This window comes from Eucyclogobius newberryi, unplaced genomic scaffold (genome assembly GCF_026437365.1).
Source record: "Eucyclogobius newberryi isolate DKJ021-1_F unplaced genomic scaffold, fEucNew1.0.hap1 SCAF_22, whole genome shotgun sequence".
NCBI lineage: Eukaryota > Metazoa > Chordata > Actinopteri > Gobiiformes > Gobiidae > Eucyclogobius > Eucyclogobius newberryi.
In genome coordinates, this window is record NW_027315857.1 from 7635162 (window position 1) to 7657302 (window position 22141).

Consider the following 22141-nt stretch of genomic DNA (forward strand, 5'->3'; position numbering starts at 1 on the left):
TGTGAGCTGGACACATAATGCCAGGCAGGATTGTTTTGGGGATAGCTTAGCCTTAGCATTCTGAAGTGGCTCGCTTAACACCGCGCTCTGGGTTTATTAGTAACGCGTTACTGTCTGTGCTTTGCTCTGTGAATTATTACTCACTTGTTGTTGTGGATGAGCATAAAACTGTGCATTGGTTGAATTGTACATTGGACCGGACTTGTCCTGTTGCACGTCATAGAAGTTAGAGCCAGCTACACTAACAATGTACATGTTATGATGCGCTCTTTGTAGCCTTTAATTACAATAGTATATGTAATTAGCAAATTATAAACATGGACTATTTAGATTTACACTGAACAATGACATGTTTTGGCTGTCCAAGTACCACCAGATTTGAAACAGGACTATTCTGGGTCTAGATAAGGGCTAAACCAGGTCCAAAATGGGACTACTAGTGCTAAACAAAGACTGACACAAAGTTGGACAAAATTATGGGTTTAAATGAATATTGGACTGTTGCATGCCACATAAGTTAGAACCAGCCATACTAACAATGTACATATAACGATGCACTCTTTGTAGCCTTTAATTTCAAATAGTGTATGTAATTAACAAATTATAAACATGGAATATTTCGATTTTACACCAAACAATAGCACGTTTTGGCTGTCCAAGTACCACAGGACTAGTCTAGGTTTAGATTAGGGCTAAACCAGGTCTAAATTGGACTAGACATTTGCTACTAGTTCTAAACAAGGACTGATACAAAGTTGGACAAAATTATGGGTTAAAATTAATTCAGCAAATATTCAAACCGTGGAGGAATCGGCGTATTATCTTCAGGGCTAATCATGACTAGCTGACTGTAAAAAATAATTGACTATAATATTGTAACTGGTGATCATTTACTGGACTATACAGGAGCTTTTATAACCAAGACGGCAACACTATTACTTCAAAATGTTGAAAAATAATACATGTTTGCTGATTTTTGCTGATAAATATTCTGTATCTAGAAGCTGTCAGTCACCATATTTCCACATTTATTTGGCCGATGATACATTTAAAAAGTCTAAATATGCTATAGAAATATAATCGTCAGGCTTTACTCAAAATGGTATGTTTATTTTCCCCTCAAACTTTATTGTTGCTAGAAGGTTATAGTTTATTATTTACACTTTATTGTCCCCTGGGGGAAATGTCAGGAGCCAGGGGACTATTTTAAAACAAATTATTCCAATAACGATAGACAGGCAATATTATAATGTGTTAAAATACTGTTAGTTTTAACATTTTAGTTGAGTTTTAATTATCAAACAAATGTGAAATGTCTGTCAATTTAATTAAGTGCAAAAAATATCACTCTATTTCTCAAGTTTGTGACAAGCTTTATGAAGTAGAACTGTCTGAATGTCAAAATAATGTAAATATGACAAAAATCAGTCAGATTAAAACGTTTTCGAACAATAGATTTAATTAAAACCTTACTTACGTTTCTATAACAGTCACAGTTATTATTTTGTATTTCTTACAATTATAAAGTGAGCAAAATAATAGATTATTTATTAACCAAATAAACATGACATTCCTACTTATACCCTTTTATGACAGTTTATGACATAACTTTTTTCTTTTGGTTGCATTGTTTTACTCTAAACGATAGACTCAATATGAACTTTTTGCACATCTTCAAAACAACATTCGCAATAATCTACATTTCCAAATATTGCCCACTTCTACACTGACATGGGGAAAACATGCAACTCTGGCCTTGAGCGCGAACATTTCAGCCACTGTGCCACAGACTCGCAGAAATAACTCTATTATTACAGGATATATGCTTTCAAAAGCTGCTTCTGAATGGTTTTTCATCAGTCATGTCATGTTCATACCAAAATACATATGACATTCCTCAGATTGAAGTAGCCAGTGGCAGGTTGATTAAATATTAATGTCACAAATACCTAAATAAATATAGAAAAATGTCATGAAGTAGCTTGTTTATATAAAAAGGAACAGAAGAAATGGAGTGGAAAAGCATTTGTAAATAAATTCAGCTTGGTCATGTTTCACTATAAGTTGCAAATTTTTTCATAGTTTTGGCCGGGGTGCGACATATACTTACATTTATACTTATATACTTATTCTCTGGCGCAACCTATATGTGATATTATTCGTTATTTTCCCACTTGCAACCGCATTTCATACTCCAGTGCGACTTATATATGTTTTTTTCTTCTCTATTATACATTTTTTGGCGACTTGTAGTCCAGAAATACAGTAGTAAGACACACAAGTGGTAAGAGAAAACACATTTTTAAAAATCCTTTTGTACTTACCTTGCAGAACCTGAGAAGACATGAAGATTGATAAACCCCGGGACGACACTGGACTGAACTGTTTCTCTGATGAACAATAGACAATGATAGAAACAATGGGTAAGTCATTCAAAATACTAGTCGAGGAAAACAAAAAAAAACATTACACATTTGTATTTTCTATCATAATTAGACTAAATGTTTGCATATTTCCACAGCCACTCGCACTTTACTTCAATGGTACACATCACAGGCCGCAAACACATGCTGCGCGTTTTGTATTTTATCGTTCCGTTGTGAATGAATCCGTTTTCCTGTCGGAGTTTTCCCTTGTCAGCTGGACATCCGTCTTTGCTGGCTCTTTGTTTGGCTCCCGCTGTGAGTGTTCTCAACCAGAGTAAGAGGCCCTGGATGTAGCTCAAGGCTTGTGTGCTTGCCAGTGTTGCCATATCTGATCACGTTGCCATATATTTTGATTGTCTGTTTGTCCCCATAGAGATGTATTTGTCCAGACTGTCACGCGTGGCGCCAAATAACCCCGTGTTTTTTCTTCTTTTTTTTGCCTCTTTGTTTTGATCGACAGTCTGTAGTCGAGTGTTGAGGGGCAATAAAAAACTGCTAATGAGTTGTGAAAATGTAGAATTAGAAAGGGCTTTACTTGTCTCATAGGAAATTATAGGATTATAAGTAAGAATGAAACAAGAAAGAAAATTGGTTGTGGCGATATTGTATTGGTCCTGTATTGTAAATTCAGATGACACCAATATTTTTTCTAAGCTGCTTCAGTATCTGTGTGTGTAACTCCCAGATGTGTATTTTTGAACAAGCTAGTGTGTAAAAATGTATGAGTAATTAAACTGATGATTGCCATTGCTCAATCATGCAACTAATTCATTTATATCCTAGTTAAATGCATTTTGTTCTCATTTTTACCAACGTGAAAAGTACTTTTTGCACTTCAAAATCAGCAAATATTGGTTATCGGCCACAACAGCGAGACAAATGTCAGCTATTGTAACAACTCAAAAAATCCATATTGTGTCGGTCCATCCTGAGAAACAATGCAAGAATTTGTATACCGTATTTTCCGGACTATAAGTTGCACCTTTTTTCATAGTTTTGGCCAGGGTGCGACTTATACTTATATTTATACTTATATACTTATACTCCGGAGCGACTTATATGTGATATTATTTGTTATTTTCACACTTGCAACCGCAATTCATCCTCTAATGTGACTTATATATGTTTTTTCGTCTTTATTATGCATTTCTTGGCTGGTGCAACTTATACTCCGGTGCGACTTATAGTCCGGAGAATACGGTACTTAATTTGCATTTTGAGATGTATAGGAATGTCTCTGCTGGCACAATAAATAATCAAATACCACAAGTGTGAATCTTAACTACTTTATTTCTAAAAAATAGCAGTAATTATTTAAATACTGAACACATTCTTCACCATCTTAGCATGATTGGGCCTTATGACAAAAAATAAAATAAAATAAAGCATTTACCCCTGAGTAAAGTAAAGTTTTCATTGTTATTATTTGTCAATGCTAAGTGCTAATAGCTTATTCTCTGAAACAGGTTCAAGATACTTTGTCAAAGATGTCAATCTGACAGAAATGTGTTCAAACATGTATTCAAACATATTATTTGAGGTTTGATGATCAGACAAATGTGAAATATTTTTACTTTATTCACAAAAAATTGCAAAAATATCACTTTATTTGAAAATGTATCAGCTTTTTTTTAGATTTACTATAAGTTACGTACGATACTCACTGATAAAATGTTGTAAATCTTCAAAACAAAACTCCAAATTCCAATACAATGCACACCTCTACATCAGGTTGTACTAGGCATGTTGCTGGGAGTGTTGTGCTTCTGGCATAAGCTCACAGTACACGAGCGGCCCATTGAGAAAGCCCTATGTTAAGGCGATGGGCTTGTTTACAGCCTTTGTCCAAACAGCACTTGTCAGCACATAAAAAGCGCTTCGGACCCCGTGCACGCCCTATTAGGTGTTAGTCACAGTTGGTGAGTTTTGAAAATTGCTTCATTTCTGTCCAGATGATGGCGAGTTGGCCCGTCCTCGCTAACAAGCCACCTCGGAGTTGTACGATTGGGCAGCTTAGGCAGGGTCCAGCAGGCAGACCCACTGTTCCTTTATCTTTTCCTCCTCTTGATACCTATTTTGAGCTCCTATGTGGTTTACCAGGAATTGTTATTCTGAAAACGTATTGAGGATTGTGTGTGTGAGTGTGTGTGTGTGTGTGTTTCTCCCATTCAGTCCCGAAGCAAGTATGTGATCCCAATATAGCAAGGTCTGTCGAGTGCCAGCCAGCCTTGCCTAAGTCTGCAAGTTGTAATGTCTGGCTTTAATCATTTTCATTTGCATACAAATCCACCTTAAACACAAAGCTATATCTTTCTGCCGGAGCAATCTATTGGCAAAATGTTTGTTGTAGTTTTTCTGTAATAGAACAATGTTTTGCTATATATTCACAACAGAACTTTTAAATGTGTGCATGCAAACTCGAGTATAATAGTATATTCCTAATTGTTTTTCACATTTAAACATAGATTCAAGAAACACTTGATTAAATGAATTTGGAGCTCTTTACCCCCTTTTTTTTAGCTTTCAAAAGTGCACTTAGTAACTTTTTCTGCTCGTCTCCATGGACATGTTATTACAATGCCTGGAATGTTCTGCAGTACTGTGGTCGACCCTGCATTTATTCAATCACAGGTGTTGCTAAAAAAAACATGCATTCTACTATGAGTTAAGTTTAATGCCATTCTGTGGAACATTACAGGCAAAGCAAGCAGGTGGCAGACCCAGCAACAGTTACAAAGCGCCTCCAAAATAAAACACTGCATTGGATTATAACCCTGCAATGATGAATTCACTAATTGTGACGAGCCGACTAATGATAATCATAATAGATATCTGGACTAGATACAGACTCTAAAGCACATAATCAAAATGTGAGGAAAAATAAACAGATTTCTTTGATAATATTTTCTATCTATATTTCAATGTTTATTTGGTCGATAATGTGCTTAAAATGTGTCATTGTACCATAGAAATAATTGTTTGACTACTAGTTGACTGGCTATTACAATAAACATTGCAGCCTTTGATTTATACAGGGCTTTTCTTTTCATTTAAAAAAATAGATTTTGTTGCCCGTAGGCTTTATTAGACAGGAGTGGACAGGGTGAAATGGGGAATGAGAGCGAGGGGAAGACATGCAGTAAATCATCTAAATAATTTGCTACACAGCTGCTGCCGCTACTACAACAATTTTGCTATTAATACAATACATTTTTCATTCAAATGCTTTCCTAAAATAATGCTCGTCATGGAGCTCTGCCGGCAAAAATACCTCCAAGCCAAATAAATCTCAGTCAAAACACTTATTTGCATTCTTTGTTCTTGCCCAAGTACTGATCTGTCATCATCTCTCCCCCGCCCTCCACTCTCTCCTCGTCTCGGCGGCGCTGCGTCCCCTGCCACCCCAATCTGCCGGGCGCTGTCACTGAAATATGTGGGCGACTCGCAGATACCCAGCGTGCCTTGCAGGCGGTGGAGCGTCTCCAGGCCAAACTCAAAGAGCGGGGAGAGGTGCCCACCGAGGAGAAGCTCAGCCTGCTCAAGTCGGTGCTCCAGAGCCCCCTGTTCCACCAGATCCTGGCCCTGCAGAAGTCTGTCCAGCACCTCAAAGAACAGGTAAGGGTCACCGCGGGGTCAAGCGCACTGCAAAAAGATGTAACCAATGAGAACATGCCATCTTGATTGATGTAGATGTCAAGAGAAATTATCTACCAATAGAACAAGATCATTACATATAACGTATTTTCCGGACTATAGTATTAATAGTTTTGGCCGGGGTGCAACTTATACTTATATTTATACTTATATACTTATACTTATACTCCGGAGCGACTAATGTGTGATATTATTTGTTATTTTCACACTTGCAACCGCATTTCATACTCCAGTGCAAACTTATATATGTTTTTTTTCTTCTCTATTATACATTTTTTGGCTTGGCGACTTATACTCCAGTGCGATTTATAGTCCGGAAAATACAGTAATATCCAGCGACTTGAGCTTGATTCGATTATTTTAAGTGCAAATTACTTCTTTCATTAGACGGTCTGTAGTTTTCCACAGTTTTTCCACATAAAAAAGGTCAATTTTAGGTTAAATCAAATATTTTTAATTACATAAAGAATGTAATGAATGAAGAATGCATTTTAACTATGCACTTCTCTAAAGATTTCAAGATGCTTTTAAAAGTCACGGACAGTGCGGCGGAACGGTGGAATTAGAATCTCCTCTTAAATCGGGTGAAAAATATGATTAAACCGTAAAATGCCAAAGACGATCACGTCCTTTCAAAGTCAAGACGCTGGAATAACAAATGTTTCAAAGCAATTCTAACACGGTTTATGTTTAAAGTTATTCTAGTAAGTCCTTCTCCCACTTTTGTACAAAACTCCTAAATGCATTCATTTGCATGCAGTCGAGCCACCGCGCTGTGCAAAGTTACTCACAAAAATCAATAACGAGCCATCGATTTCAATGTTGGAGTAGGTCTAAAGCCAGCAGGCATGACTCATCTATTCTTTACGTTCACTCCAATATAGACTGAAAACATCTTTAAAGACTTTGAAGATGCCCTGAGCTCATGGAGATAGTGCAACTGCAGTGAAAGCATAAACTGACAACCTGCATGAGAAGTGCTGCAGAGCTGGAGACGGGAATGTTTCTGTGAACCGCAAAGAGAATTTCAGATCATGTTGGGAACACAGCAGGTCGCTCGAGGAAGAATGAGTTATTTGTTTGTTTCTTGCAATACTGAAGCTAATTTTAAACAGAAAATAAAGACCTCAACAGCAAATAGAGACCCAAATGCAGTGTGTTATTAATGAGAAATGTTGAGCTTGAGCAACGTTGTATTTTAAGATAAGATAAGATATTCATTTATTGTCCACACATGGGGAAATTTCATTGTTGCAACGCAGGTAGATACAGAGGAAAAGGACAGATAACTTATAGGAAGTTTAAAAAAACACTCTTAATAGACGAACTCTTATAAACAAAAACACTTATAAACAAAAACTCCTATAGACAAAACCTCTCATTCCCTAATGAGGAATGGAGGGGAAAAATAAATAAAGATAAAAATAAAATAAAAATATAATAAAAATAAAAATAAAAATAAAAATAAAAATAAAAATAAAAATAAAAATAAAATAAAATAAAATAAAAATAAAAACAAAATAAAATAAAAATGAAATAAAATAAAAACAGCTAGCTTAAGACAAGATAATACTAATAATAATGGTAAAAGAAACGCTCTATTTTCATCAGTTATATGCACATGAATGTGACACTATTGCATGTGAGTACGACAGTAATTGCACAATGAATATGACAGTATTGCACATGGTTAAGTCAGTATTGCACATGTTCAGGGCTAACAGTGTTTAGACAATTGAATACTTGGTAGTTTATCTTGCTCGCATCCTACTTTTCCGTATATTTACACACAAACTTATCATGCTATTGTCGTTTTTCTCTGCCGTGGTTAAATAGCCGTCATGTCCCAAGGTAAAATGCCCCAAACGAGCGGAGCTACTTGGTCTATGTCAGTTTGTTCCTCTTTCAGGCCCATTGAGACTGGAGGATTTGAGTGGAGGAAAAGTGCTCTTAAGTCGCAGTGGAAAGGGGCCAGGGTGTATTTGAGAAATGGCAATGAAAGTATGCGAGGTATGCCGAGGGAGGCTGGGATGCTAAGACTCTCCCTTTACCTCTGGTGGAATTTAGATTATAAAAAAGGAATGCATTTCTTTGCGTGCAGGCAATTCGTCAGGTTTCAAAGAGGTACATTCTAAAGCTATGTCGGTTTTAGCAAAGGAAATATTGCTCAATGTAAAAGTATGTTCGGTTTAATGCTGTATAAACAGAAACAGAGATCAAAAGGACACTGGAGAACTCTTATCCAGCATAAATGAAATGGATTATATTGACTTTAATGAATATTTTTGGAGATTTTAGATGCCTTGTTTGTCTGTTCTTCTCTTTTTTCTGCTTGTAACACACCACATTTTAACCAACTAGTAGGTGCCATGGTAAATATAGTGTTTTATTTTGTTAATTTGTGTCGGAAAAATGTGTTCCTTTGACACAAATTGTTCCTACATTTCGGATTTCCGATTTCTGTTTTGTAATATTTGACTGCCACTTCACACATCTATATGAAAAATAGAAAAGATATTTAGGTATTATCCCACCAAACCGACATGAAAAAGCTGAACAATCAACACAACAAAATATACTTTCTGCTTCTTTATGAACCTGTAAAAATAGCCATAAAGATGAAAAAGATGCTAAAAAAAATGTTCAGTTTGATTAATTTTGTAGAGGCAAAACTTCACAATAGCAGTCAGCTTGCAGGGCTTCAAAATAGTTGATTTCACCAACAGAAAGTTAGAAAATCAAACATAAACCGACATTAATTCTAGCAGAACTCCATGGGAAATAGATAAATAAATGCTCTCAATGTTTTCCCTCATATATAAAGATAAATAGAGGGAAAAATCAAACAAATACTAATCCACGTTGCCATTTTGTACAACATCCAGAGACCCAGATGCCCCCTTCTGCAAGCTCCACCAATTTGGAGAGGGTGTATGTCGTTGCCAGACACAAACACCGTCCATGCGGCTCTGCTCGTTAGGCCTTGTCTAGCCACGGTTACCATGGCAACCGGGCCCTCCTCTCCAACGCCAAAGAGGCCGCGCCGACTGTGTGAAGTGGGGCAGAAACAATTTCTTAAATGTGCAAGAACCAAACTGGAACTTTAATCCTCTTAGCCAGGCCCCGGCTAACAAAGCTCATGCATGAGGACGGCAACTTAGCAGCATGCTACGCTAACTTAGCCCCATGCGTAGGCTTTTGTTTGCGCTAATGAGGCCTGTCAAATGAGGCGTTCCTCTTAACATGTTTTTTGGACAGTTCGATATGCAAACAGACACTTTCGGTCCAACCCGTGCTGTCAACTTTCTAATGCGAGTTCACAAGGACAGCTTTAGCGATGCCATATGCCCAACCGAGTGTTTATGAAATAGCAGGGCATTATCCTTGTCCTCTTATATCCAATTCAGGCAGGCATAAACATCGCACCCTCCGGCTAATGCAGTCAGAAAAATGTTTTATGTTTAGCACTCGTCCAATTTATGTAATTCGTCTGCCACATAACTAAAGTCGGCGCACTAATTAAACCCAGAGTAAATTAGAGCTTCCAGATGGCCAGTGATGCTCTCCCTCCATTGCGCTAGAGATATTGTATTTGGAGCCCTGTTATTGTAGGTAGTTGGAACATCAGCTAAGGGCCATTATCTCTGAAGGATTAGGCTGCTATCGATCCAGCTAATCATGGTGGGATAACGCACTAGCGAGCTTCCCAGTGGTCGCTCCAAGACTGTAGAATTAGCAGGTACTTCTAACTAATTGAAGTGGGAATAGTTGCTGCTTTGCTCATTGGTGAAATCTGATGTAAATAGGGTTCTTAAGTCGTTTTGTCGATGAATCAGTTGACGATGTCTTATGTCGACTAATGCGTTTCTTTAAATTAGAATGATTTATACGTGCAACGGTAAAAAGGTGAAAGTATGAGTGAGTTAGCTGGAGTTTTGGTAAAAATGGATTTGTACTTCTTTGTATATGTACATGGTTATTTTGGCCGTCCTTTTTTTGGTCGATTAATCGATGTACGGGTCATGTCTTTAGTTGCCCTAGAATTTCAACTACAGCTCTATGTCAGAATGAGAAAACCCAGACATGAAGTTTTCTGACTTTTCAATGTACTTCATCCCTTGACTATCCACAAAAATATCAATAATTGTTCTTTTTCTTTATAACATCTACAGGAGAATGCCCCGTCTACACGAGCGAGTGATTTTGGTGATAAAGTTGCAGCAGTCACACCCAATGGGGGACACGTCTCCATCCCTGAACTCTCCGCTAACATCAATGGCCGAGCAGCAGAAGAATTTGAGCTTATCATGCAGTCCATGGCTCAGGTGAAACATAAACTAAAACGTAGCTGCTGGTTTTGGGTAAAGCTGCTGGATAATGTACTCTTTAGGATCACTAGTCTATTTAAAGTCACACCATATTTCTGTTTACATACTGTCAATTTTCACTGACTTATAGTAAACGTATCTAAAATGTCATTAATTGCAAAAAGAAAAGAAAAAAATGCTTTAAAAAAACATGCATTCTTTTTATTTATTTATTTGAAGGATTTTTTGGCCCACAAACTCTATTAGACAGGGCAGTGTGATGTGTAATGGGGATGAGAGAGGGAAGGACATGCAGCGAATTCAAACTCACCGGAACACGAAAAACATGCATTTTTTCTGTGATCGTGCTCGCCTCTCCACAGATCTAACCTGTAACTTTACCTTGCTAGTTCATTTGCATACCGAGGAGCATTCCAGGCAAAGCAATAACATCTCCACGCATCCTCCACTAGAAAAGTTACATCGTGTACAAAAACGTTTCCCCTCACGGCTCTCCAGAAAGTCTTCTAAGACTTTCCGCTAGCTTTGATGTGATACTGTGAAAGCAAAGACCAAAGGGTTATTAAGTTATTAAGTACGCGTTTGATGCAGGGTCGCTACGTTCTGCACGCCGAGCTGGAGAAGCCGGTGTCGGGAGGTCTCGGTTTCAGCGTGGTCGGCCTGAAGAGCGAGAACAGAGGAGAGCTCGGAATCTTCATTCAGGAAATCCAACCGGGAAGCGTGGCCCACTGGTACGGATCAAGAGCTCAGCTGCTCCTCAGTTCTGTTCACTCGCCTCTTTGACTCCTCGATTCCTTCTCATTGTAAGAGCACTGTAGATAGAGGACCGTACAGGACAGTAGCAGGTCGATTCCTATTGGCTGTATCTGTGATTGACTGCGGAGGAATCGAGGAGTCAAGGAGAAAGTGAACAGAATTGAAACCCGCTTCACATTTTAACTTCAGAAAGCTGCCTTCAGACGGTTTAATTTGCTGTTATTCTTTTGCTCATGCAGTGATGGGAAACTCAGAGAAGCCGACCAGATTTTGTCCATAAATGGTCAGCCCCTGGACCAGTCTGTGACCCACCAGCAGGCCATAGGGATCCTGCAGAGTGCGTCCGAGAGAGTGCAGCTCACTGTAGCCAGAGGCCCCATCCCCAGGCTGACCAGTCCTGTGGTGTCCCGCACGCCGTCCTCTGCCAGCACGCTGTCGGCCAAGTCAAGCGCGGTAAGATAGTGGAAATACTTAAAATAATTACTGTTTTTTTAAAAAAGACTCCAGAAACACATTAAAGCAGCATTTGATTTTTTGGCGTTGCTTGAGATTCCCGGACCAGACCAACATCACATAACCGCTCTGGGTGGAGTCTGCATGTTCTCCCCGTGTTACCGTGGGTTCTCTCTGGGTTCTCCGGCTCCTCCCCACCGTCCAAAGACATGCATGTGTTAGGTAAAATTGGCAACTCTAAATTGGCCCAATGGACAGGTGTTGAAAATTAGCATATTCTGCTATAACACTTACAACATTGCATCTGGTTCATCCAATGTAAATGCTATGTCCTTAAATAAATAAATAAATCAAATGTGGTTTGAGAAAAAGTGGGTGTTGCCCTTTTAACTAGAACAAAAAGTGCCAACAGTGCACTAAGTTGCTCTTCCTGTCACCTTGTTTTATGAATGTGTATAGATTATAGCTCCAAGGCATTATAACCACTTAAATAGCTGACTTTAATAAAAGTATGTACAATGTGTTGGAGCAGATACGCTGGCACAGCGGGGCTTCGGTCTGGTCCTTTTCAAAGCATTATATGACACAACTAATTAGCTTCTTTGTCTTTGTTGGGCTCCAGCTGCAGCATGTGGAGACCATTGAACTGGTCAATGATGGGACCGGCCTGGGCTTCGGGATAGTCGGAGGGAAGACTACTGGAGTTATTGTTAAAACTATCCTTCCTGGAGGCATAGCTGATCAGGTGAGATCCTCAATGTTCAGGAATTGTTCATGCAAAATGGCTTGTAGTACATTCATTTTATGTGCAGTTGGTCACATGGTTATTGTGATTGATTACAATTAAGTTTCCATTCAATTACCAAACTAATTACACTATTTTAATCAAATGGGTCGGAGCAAAAGCATTTTTTTTGACTCTGCAGCCCTGTCTTAGAATCATTTTAACTCCAGCTCATACACATAGGATTAAAAAATGTCAATAGGAACATTTTTGAAAATAAAAACTTGCCAATGCAGCTATTGCTGATATCATTCAATATCAATATTACAGTTTACATAGAACAATAAAAATGTAAAGTCATGCTCACACAAGTGATAGTTTATCACTAAATACCACAAAAATGCATAATAATATCTGCAGCTGCAATAATCAATAATGATTGTGTCTATTGACATGGAAACCTTTCATGACGTTCTAGGATGGCCGCCTGCGCAGCGGGGATCACATTCTGCGGATTGGAGACACAGACTTGTTTGGCATGGGCAGTGAGCAGGTGGCCCAGGTCCTGAGGCAGTGTGGGAACAGGGTGAAGCTGGTGGTCACCAGAGGTCCAGTGGAGGAGAATCCCTCTGCGGTCATGCCCGTGGTGCTGCCCACTGTCAACGAGCAACAGGTACAAGCGCTACTTTTCAGAGAGGTCACTACGAAATAACTTAGATTACATACCTAATGCAGTACTGCCATATAAATATAATAATGTCTCAAAACAAACCTTTCAAAAGCAATGTCAATGCCAAGAAGAAGGCTTCCAATTTAATCGTATATTCTTTTAATATTTCCATGTTATTTTATGTTAATCCCGATACAGCTCAAGACAATTCTAAAACTATTCAGGAAATGTCCGATTTAGTCATTTTTTCAGTATCAATACCTGCTCAAATTGCTGCTTTAGAATTAATTACTACCATAATATAATAATACTATGAAACAATAAAATCACCCTTAAATGTAATTTTACCATATACCGGTATATTAAAATGCAAAATAACTTCTTGTTTAGAATGAAAATGTTACCAAAATGCATTGAATAAAAAGTTTAAGGTCTAAAGTTTGTCACAGTTACTATGTTTTACCTGGGTAAAACATAACTGTGTTTCATTATTTTAATTGACATCATAACATTTATTCTATTGTATTTATATTTTTTGCCGCGCATATGACTGAAATACTTTTATCAGATTTTTTATATTTTACTATTTCAATGTGTTTTATTGATTTATTGTTACTTACTCTGTAATGTGGTTTTTTTTTTATGTTTTTTTAACGCTGTAAAGGACTTTGAACTGCATTTTTGTAAGAATTGTGATTGATTTGATTGATTGATATTATTTGATGTGACTAAGAGTTGATTTGACCAACTCTCTCTCTTTCTTTCTGCAGGGTTATGAGGAAGATGAGACGGATGCGTTTGATGTCAGCCTCACAAAAAATGCCCAAGGACTTGGCATAACTATCGCTGGCTATGTTGCCGATAAAAATGCAGGTATATCATTTTTCAGTGAGTGTTCCCACTACTGTATAGTTCCTCTGAAGTTAAACAAACAGTATACATTTACATACGGCCAATGGCAAGATCAAACGCTGTCATGGGAATACAAATCTCACAACCAAAATGCTTAACTCCTCATCATTCCTGACATGTATTGACTTCTCAGAGCCGTCTGGTATATTTGTCAAGAGCATAACCAAAGACAGCGCAGTCGATCAAGATGGACGAATTCTCGTGGGGGACCAGATCATTGCCGTAAGTATCTCAATTATGCTCTTTGTGGTAAAATGAGCAGTGGATGTTTTATATTATCCACGTAATCATCACATTCTTCATCCAGTGGAGAAATTAAAAAAGAGATAGATCCCGTTGAATAATTCAAAACTGGTATTAATGTGTCTGGAATTAACATACTAGGCAATTAGATTCTTTATTTCATTACACAGGCAGACAATGTTGAACTGTGGGCTATTTCTCGCATCGTTGAGACGTGAGATAAACCATTTAGTTTTGCTCTGTGTTATTAATATGGAATTCCGACAACAATGACAATTCTAATGGCTGTTATTATAATTATTTTGGTTTCAGTAATTCTATTCTGAACGGTCCGACACCTTCTTGCCTCCATCTCCATGTGATATAAACCAGCTGCTAATTTGAAAATCCCATTAACAGGACAAAATTGAACACTTTCTGAACAGTTTTATAATAATCTTGCTCTTGTCGGATCTAAAACCACATTCAGAAAGTCGAGACAAAACTAGCCTGTAACGTCGTGTCACATTCAACTGGGCAAAATGTCCTACGCCCCTCGTTTTAATCCCCGAGCTCACGTTGCGTCGCCCCCTGCAGGTGGACGGTGTAAACATTCAGGGATACACCAATCAGCAGGCAGTGGAAGTCCTCAGGCACACGGGGCAGACGGTGCACCTTCAGCTCATCCGCCGCGGATTTAGGCCCGAGGAGATGCCGACCGCTGTGGCTCCCGGTGTCGCCATCCTGCCCCCCGCCGCCGCTGCCGTCCCGCCCACAACCGGCGCCACCGTGGGGGAGCTCGAGCTGGAGGGGGACAGGGAAGAGGAGTATGTGCAAGGTAAGGTTGTCACGCGTAGACACCCAGATGCATACTGAGACTAGCAATTATTTAGGTAATTTTTTTTTACTATTTATTGTTTTTTTTATGTGTTTTTGAACACACAGCAACAAAAAATACATAACACAAAATGACCTATTTAAAGATTTAGGGAAGAAAATTAAATAATGAGAGGAAAAAAAATATTTATACATACATGGATGTACAAATTTAAGTTCACTTATGCATACACACACACACATACATTTTCTCTTATGCTTATATTAGAATAATAAATAATACAAATAAATAAAACAAATAATATGAATAAGAAAAAAATAAATTACATTAAATAAAATAAGAAAAAAATAAGAAAGAAAAAAAAGAAAAAAGAAAAAAGGAGGGTAGGGCTGAGTAGGACAAATTCAAAATATGTAAAGGATAAGGGTTAGCAGGTAGTGAACTAGCATCTAATGGAAAAAAGAGGTTAAAGCATCTTATGGCGAGAATTATGAGTCCCATTTTGTCCATTGCTTGTTGAATTTGTCCTTTTTCAAGTTAAGTCTGGCGGTTATTTTTTCCATGTTGCGTCTGTCAGCTATGATGTCCGTCCAGTCTTTAACCGCCGTATTTAGGTAATTTGCAAATAATAAAATATCCTGTCTCATTCTGTACAAAACCTGCTAACCCTGTATTTCAAACTTCTACAAACTGTGCGCGATTGTTTGAATATTTTAGCAATCTTCTCTCAAATGTTGATGCCCCTAGACATGTTTAAAGTGTAAATTTTGAACACAGCCCACCTTTTATAACATAAATCACTCATTTTAAACGCAATAGCAGTGAAATGGAGTGAAATGGGACCATGGGTAAGATTTGATATTTTCTGAATTCTTATAAAAGATCCAAAATGATGAAATAAGCATGGAAGAAACAAAACCAAGTGTTTACTAAATCTACTATCTGCCAATGCTAATCCTAAACTAAACAATGATTTTCACTAAGAATTGTGACTTTTTATTTTTTTTAATTAACGACTATAAAATAAAAACAACTCAGCTTTGACAGATGTGTTTCCTCAGCTTTTTAAAGAATTTATATCCAAGTTGCAGGATGAGAAATTCTGAAGCACTGATGAACTGACAGGAGCTGCAGGCTATAAGAGAGGCATGAAACCGACGGTCCTGAGTTATTTAGCGCCGCTAGTGATTGATGGAGCTAAATTTTAATTAGATGTGTCAACACCCAGTAACGCAACGGAGACAGTCTCCAGGAGACTGTCAAAAGGAAACATTTAGGTGGTGCTGGACGTTTTAAAATGTACCTTCTCTAGTCTCTGTATATACTTTCTCTAGTCTAGTACCTTCTCTAGTCTAGTACCTTCTCTAGTCTAGTACCTTCTCTGTATGTACCTTCTCTAGTCTAGTACCTTCACTGTGTGTACCCTCTCTAGTCTAGTACCTTCTCTAGTCTATTACCTTCTCTAGTCTAGTACCTTCTCTAGTCTAGTACCTTCTCTAGTCTAGTACCTTCTCTAGTCTCCGTATGTACCTTCTCTAGTCTATTACCTTCTCTAGTCTAGTACCTTCTCTAGTCTAGTACCTTCTCTAGTCTAGTACCTTCTCTAGTCTCCGTATGTACCTTCTCTAGTCTAGTACCTTCTCTAGTCTCCGTATGTACCTTCTCTAGTCTATTACCTTCTCTAGTCTCCGTATGTACCTTCTCTAGTCTAGTACCTTCTCTAGTCTAGTACCTTCTCTAGTCTCCGTATGTACCTTCTCTAGTCTATTACCTTCTCTAGTCTAGTACCTTCTCTAGTCTCCGTATGTACCTTCTCTAGTCTATTACCTTCTCTAGTCTAGTACCTTCTCTAGTCTAGTACCTTCTCTAGTCTAGTACCTTCTCTAGTCTCCGTATGTACCTTCTCTAGTCTATTACCTTCTCTAGTCTAGTACCTTCTCTAGTCTAGTACCTTCTCTAGTCTAGTACCTTCTCTAGTCTAGTACCTTCTCTAGTCTCCGTATGTACCTTCTCTAGTCTAGTACCTTCTCTAGTCTAGTACCTTCACTAGTCTAGTACATTCTCTAGTCTCCGTATGTACCTTCTCTAGTCTAGTACCTTCTCTAGTCTAGTACCTTCTCTAGTCTAGTACCTTCTCTAGTCTAGTACCTTCTCTAGTCTAGTACCTTCTCTAGTCTAGTACCTTCTCTAGTCTCCGTATGTACCTTCTCTAGTCTAGTACCTTCTCTAGTCTAGTACCTTCACTAGTCTAGTACATTCTCTAGTCTCTGTATGTACCTTCTCTAGTCTAGTACCTTCACTAGTCTAGTACCTTAGTAGTCTTCTCTAGTCTAGTAGTCTTCTCTAGTCTAGTACCTTCTATAGTCTAGTACCTTAGTAGTCTTCTTTAGTCTAGTAGTCTTCTCTAGTCTAGTACCTTCTCTAGTCTAGTACCTTCTCTGTATGGACCTTCTCTTGTCCTAAAATTCTGCACACACCTTGCCTGTTTCAATGAGAGAACGGTGGTGATCAGAGAGGCCACTGGCACATAATGGCAGCCACGTCAGTTCAGGACAGTTGTGACTATAGATTAAGGCATGGGTAGCTTTCAATACCTGATTTTCGGTGCTACTTTATCAGTGCCTGTTCCTGTAATAATCTGTAGAATGACAAAGCAAGACTACAACGTGCATAAATTCCCGTAAATGCTCTTTCGAGTAAGTCGTTTTCATCATTCATTTGTCTTCCAGGACTGACCAGGCATCAAAACTTGTCATTTAAAGAAAAAAAATCAGCTTTTACCAGTTTTTGGTTCCATTTTTCCATCCTGATACTATTAGTACCTAAACGTTTTTATTCGATCATGTATTTGTACCTTTAAACGGTAACCAGATGCACTGTACCGTATTTTCAGGACTATAAGTCGCACCGGAGTATAAGTCGCACCAGCTAAAAAATGCATAATAGAGAAGAAATAAAAACATATATAAGTTGCACTGGAGTATGAAATGCGGTTGCAAGTGTGAAAATAACAAATCATATCACATATAAGTCGCTCCGGAGTATAAGTATATAAGTATAAATATAAGTATAAGTCGCACCCCGGCCAAAACTATGACTATGACTTATAGTCCGAAAAATACGGTACCATCCCAAGCCAGACTTTTGACAATGTATTACAAAAATGACACCAGATTTTGGCAAATAAACTCAAAATGTGTTGTCAAATTGACTTTAAACCTCATGTACGGTAGTTTAGAGTTTGAAAAATAACGGTCCCTTGAATGGAAGTGAAGCAGTTTTTATCTTTTTTTTCCGTCCTGCGTAGCGCTGATGCCGCAAAGGTGTCTTTTTTCCCCGCCGCTTTGTTGCCGGCGGCGTGTTTGTCGGCTGCCTGCTCCGATGCTCGCGTCTGTCTGTCGTAGCGCTCATTGTGTGTGTTTACAGTGGCCCCAGATGAAAAGCAGCCCCACACAAAGACTGAAGGATCCGATGTCAGCAGACAGGCGGATCACCTAACACAAGACAATCACGGTAGGAGCCCGGGAGCCCTCCTTAAATGCACGAGCACAGATAGTGGGCATGCGTTTGGCTGATAAGAGCCACTGGTGTCAGGACCACCGGGACGCGCGGGGCCGAGTATTCACAGCAGCCCGGTGGTGGTTGAAATGTCTTCTGCACAAGCATGTCAGATGTTTTTTTTTTAGTCTTCTAAGCTGAATGAATGATTGTGAGTGCTTATTAATTTAGAATGATTTTTGCTTTTGATGTCTTGAAGGAATGAAACTTGCATCGTTTGAAGAGGAAGAGCTTGTCAAGAAGTGGCTGGAGATTTTGGGACCAAATAATGAAGTTGTTGTAAGTTATTTTTCCAGCCAATACATGTATTCATTAATATTTATACTGTTAGATATGATGATATATTTTAGCTCAATAGTTGTCAATCTCAGTTACTATATAATGTTCTAGATATTATATATTTGCAAGTAAGGGTGGGTGATATTGACATAAATGTACAGCTTGATATTTCTTGGAATATCCTGATAACGATAGTCAGATTATTGTAAATCCAATAGAAATGTGTTAAAACAATTCTTTAAACTTATTATTTAAGGTTTAATTATCAATGTGAAATGTCTGTAAAAAATTAATCACAAAAGTGTAGAAACATCACAAATTATCATTGTTTTAATCAGCTCTTTTTGTAGCATTTTTTACAATAAACAATAGACTCAATATTCAAATTTAAGCATTTCGTCGAAACAACATTCACAATATTATCCAAATTTTGATATGTTGCCCGTCTCCAACAGTGACTGAACTGAATGAGATGTGCTTGTGTCTGGCAGGTGGCGCAGGTGGAGAAGTTTAGTGAGAGCAGTGGCCTGGGCATCAGTTTGGAGGTGAACAGCGGGCACCATTACATCCGCTCAGTGCTGCCCGAGGGACCGGTGGGCCGCTGCGGTAAGCTGTTCAGTGGAGATGAGCTGCTTGAGGTACAGAGACGCGATGCAATTATAATCAGGCAATCCTCCTGGCGATTCATGTTGTTTAATTGATTTAATACAATTCGACAGGTCAATGAGATCTCTCTAATTGGCGAATCGCACAAAGAAGTGGTGAGGATCCTGAAAGAGCTGCCTCTCGGTGTGTACATGACGTGCTGCAGACCGGCTCCACATCTGCAGACAGACATGGACTCTATTGTACCTGAATCAGAGGATTTGATCACTAAATTCCAGGTACTAACAATGTAATGTAATTTGATTTAATTTAGTATGTTCATTTGCAAAATACAGAATTTTAGATTTTTACCAGTGCTTTTGGGATCTTATGTAGGCTGCATGTGAGTACGGGTTCCCTCAGAGTGGTTTGCAATCAGGTCTAGGACATTAATATACAAAGTTATGTTAATTCTCGGTGGGGCATACACACTTCGTAAATCAAACACACTTCTATAAATAGTTCCTTTAATGAGCATAAATCTGTAATTTTGTATATTTGTGTTCAAATCCCTGTTCGAAAGCTATTTGACTTGAAACTAATATAGCCACTCCCCTTTAATTTTTGTATGTAATATATGAAGAATTTTATTTTACGTCATTTACAAATTAAAATGTTGGATTATGCCAGTTTTTCCCATTATTTTATGCTCACCCAAAGCAAATATTTTGGTTTTCATTATAATTGACACAGTTATTTGCAATGCTTTATTTAAATGAGAAAAGCTGATATAATACATTTATTTAAAGTTAACATTAATTCACTCATTACGTTGTTAGTCAGGTGAGCGATTTTGTGAAGGGAAAAATGAATGCAGTCATCATTCACTATAGACTTTTTTACTTTCCTCAAGGATTTTTTTAACCTGTCAAATACATTACGTTTCATTCTTTATGGACCAGGCGTCATCTTGATAAGTTGAGTCATAGCTACGAGTAAAGACATCAAAAGCCTCTTGGAAATAGGTTTCATGTCTCCAGCCGTATCTGTGATATTGTACCAAAGCATTGCTATCCCAAAGAGATTTCACTTTCATCCGCTGCCAGAAAGCTGAGCCAGAAACACGACTACAGCCTGGCAACTTTTGGATGTGTTAAAGTCAAAGTAAGCTTGATATTGAGATTTCTGTCACCCATTTTTACCCAGAAACAAATCGACCTGAATAACGTATTGGTGTCTGAGGAGGTTGAAGTGAATGCAGTGGAAGCGACGCGAGATAATGCGGCCGAGGAAACGACTGGATCCGCTCTGGCCATGTGGGAACTTGAGGTCCAGAATATCGAGCTGGAGAAGGGAGAGAGAGGACTGGGGTTCAGCATTTTAGACTACCAGGTGAGAACGGTCAAATGTATTAGTCGAAGGTCCTCGGATCATGTGCAAATTCATTCATCTTAGAAAAGAATTGTTGATTTGAGCCAGATTTAGCTAATGGTACTTTCAATCTAGAGTCCCTGGGCAGGTGAGCACTAATGCAGTATATAGCTTTTTCTGGGGTATTTGGACTTGTGTTTTTAATCATCCGAGATAATACAATAGTTAAGTTATATGTACACTTTAATACAACAAAATGTAATAGATGAATAATAAAATTGAGCTGTAAGATATTTTGAATCAAAATCACAATTTGAATAGTCACAAAGAGCAAATTAAATGGATTGCTATTATTGCTAGCTCTTTAAAATAAGGCTGCTTAGTCAACTATTTATTCACTTATTTATTTACGATTCTATTTACTATTTATTTACTTACTATTTATTAGGTGTTAAAGTACAAGCATTTATCAATTGGTTATTGAAAATAGTTTCATAAGTAACCCATTTTGTTAATTGCTTATTAAGATTTATAAGGTTTCATTAGCCACTCACAAATGCTAGTAAACAAATAACTAGTGCTTATTAATACCGTATAAATAATGTAGTAAAAAACAATATTTTAAAGCTTTGCCCATTATTAACCAATGTAATTTTCTTTGCAAACAACAAATGATCCTGTTTTATTCTGTAAAAAGTAGTCGTTTAGACCTCTATAAACATGTTTGAAAATGCATGTAATTCTTGTCGTAGTTTAGCACTTCAGATTTCAGTTTACTTTTCACTTTTGGACTCCTACGAGCAAAACAAACATTTTGAATTGTTTGACTTGTTCTACTTAACACTTTTATCTGTATCTAAATGTTTTTCTTTCAGGACCCCATGGATCCCACCAAGACTGTGATTGTAATCCGCTCTCTTGTCCCCGATGGCGTGGCTGAGCAGGACGGCGGACTGTTGCCAGGAGACCGCCTTATGTATGTGAATGCCACTAATCTGGAAAATGCCAGTTTAGAGGATGCTGTCCAGGCCCTGAAGGGGGCTACACTCGGCATAGTCCAGATCGGAGTCTCCAAACCGCTCCCTGTAAGTAACTTTTAAGAGTGCGTTGTCACTTTCAGCCTTGTAGATGTTAAAATGTGTTGTTTTTTACCTTCTCTCGAATCAACGTGAAGATAATGTATGTATTTGTGAGTGAGTCGGAGAGGCTTTTGAATACTTAGCACACAGTCATGAGGTATCAGCTTACACGCGCTTGAATTTTTCATGCAGGGAAAAGAGCGGATGTCGACGCCGCGGTTTAGCATTCCACCCACTGTTCTCTGAAAGCAGGCGAGCTACCCAGAATGCACTATGCCCTTTTGTT

At 38.2% G+C, this 22141-nt stretch overlaps 1 protein-coding gene across 4 annotated transcripts in view; it reads left to right on the plus strand.

Moving 5' to 3' along the window:
• Positions 1–2331: 2331 nt before the first annotated feature.
• The window catches only part of LOC140372062 (multiple PDZ domain protein), a 55328-nt gene continuing 35518 nt past the window's right edge, over positions 2332–22141 (plus strand). For all 4 annotated transcript variants that reach the window (XM_072459330.1, XM_072459331.1, XM_072459332.1 and 1 more), the window contains exons 1-16: positions 2332–2423; positions 5875–6041; positions 10253–10405; positions 11000–11139; positions 11404–11617; positions 12240–12362; positions 12820–13014; positions 13782–13884; positions 14057–14145; positions 14743–14983; positions 18410–18496; positions 18741–18820; positions 19312–19458; positions 19540–19704; positions 20612–20797; positions 21652–21861. In XM_072459330.1, coding sequence (XP_072315431.1) covers positions 2408–2423; positions 5875–6041; positions 10253–10405; positions 11000–11139; positions 11404–11617; positions 12240–12362; positions 12820–13014; positions 13782–13884; positions 14057–14145; positions 14743–14983; positions 18410–18496; positions 18741–18820; positions 19312–19458; positions 19540–19704; positions 20612–20797; positions 21652–21861 — 2316 coding nt within the window. In that variant the 5' untranslated portion in view covers positions 2332–2407. The remainder of the gene's footprint in view (positions 2424–5874; positions 6042–10252; positions 10406–10999; positions 11140–11403; positions 11618–12239; positions 12363–12819; positions 13015–13781; positions 13885–14056; positions 14146–14742; positions 14984–18409; positions 18497–18740; positions 18821–19311; positions 19459–19539; positions 19705–20611; positions 20798–21651; positions 21862–22141) is intronic.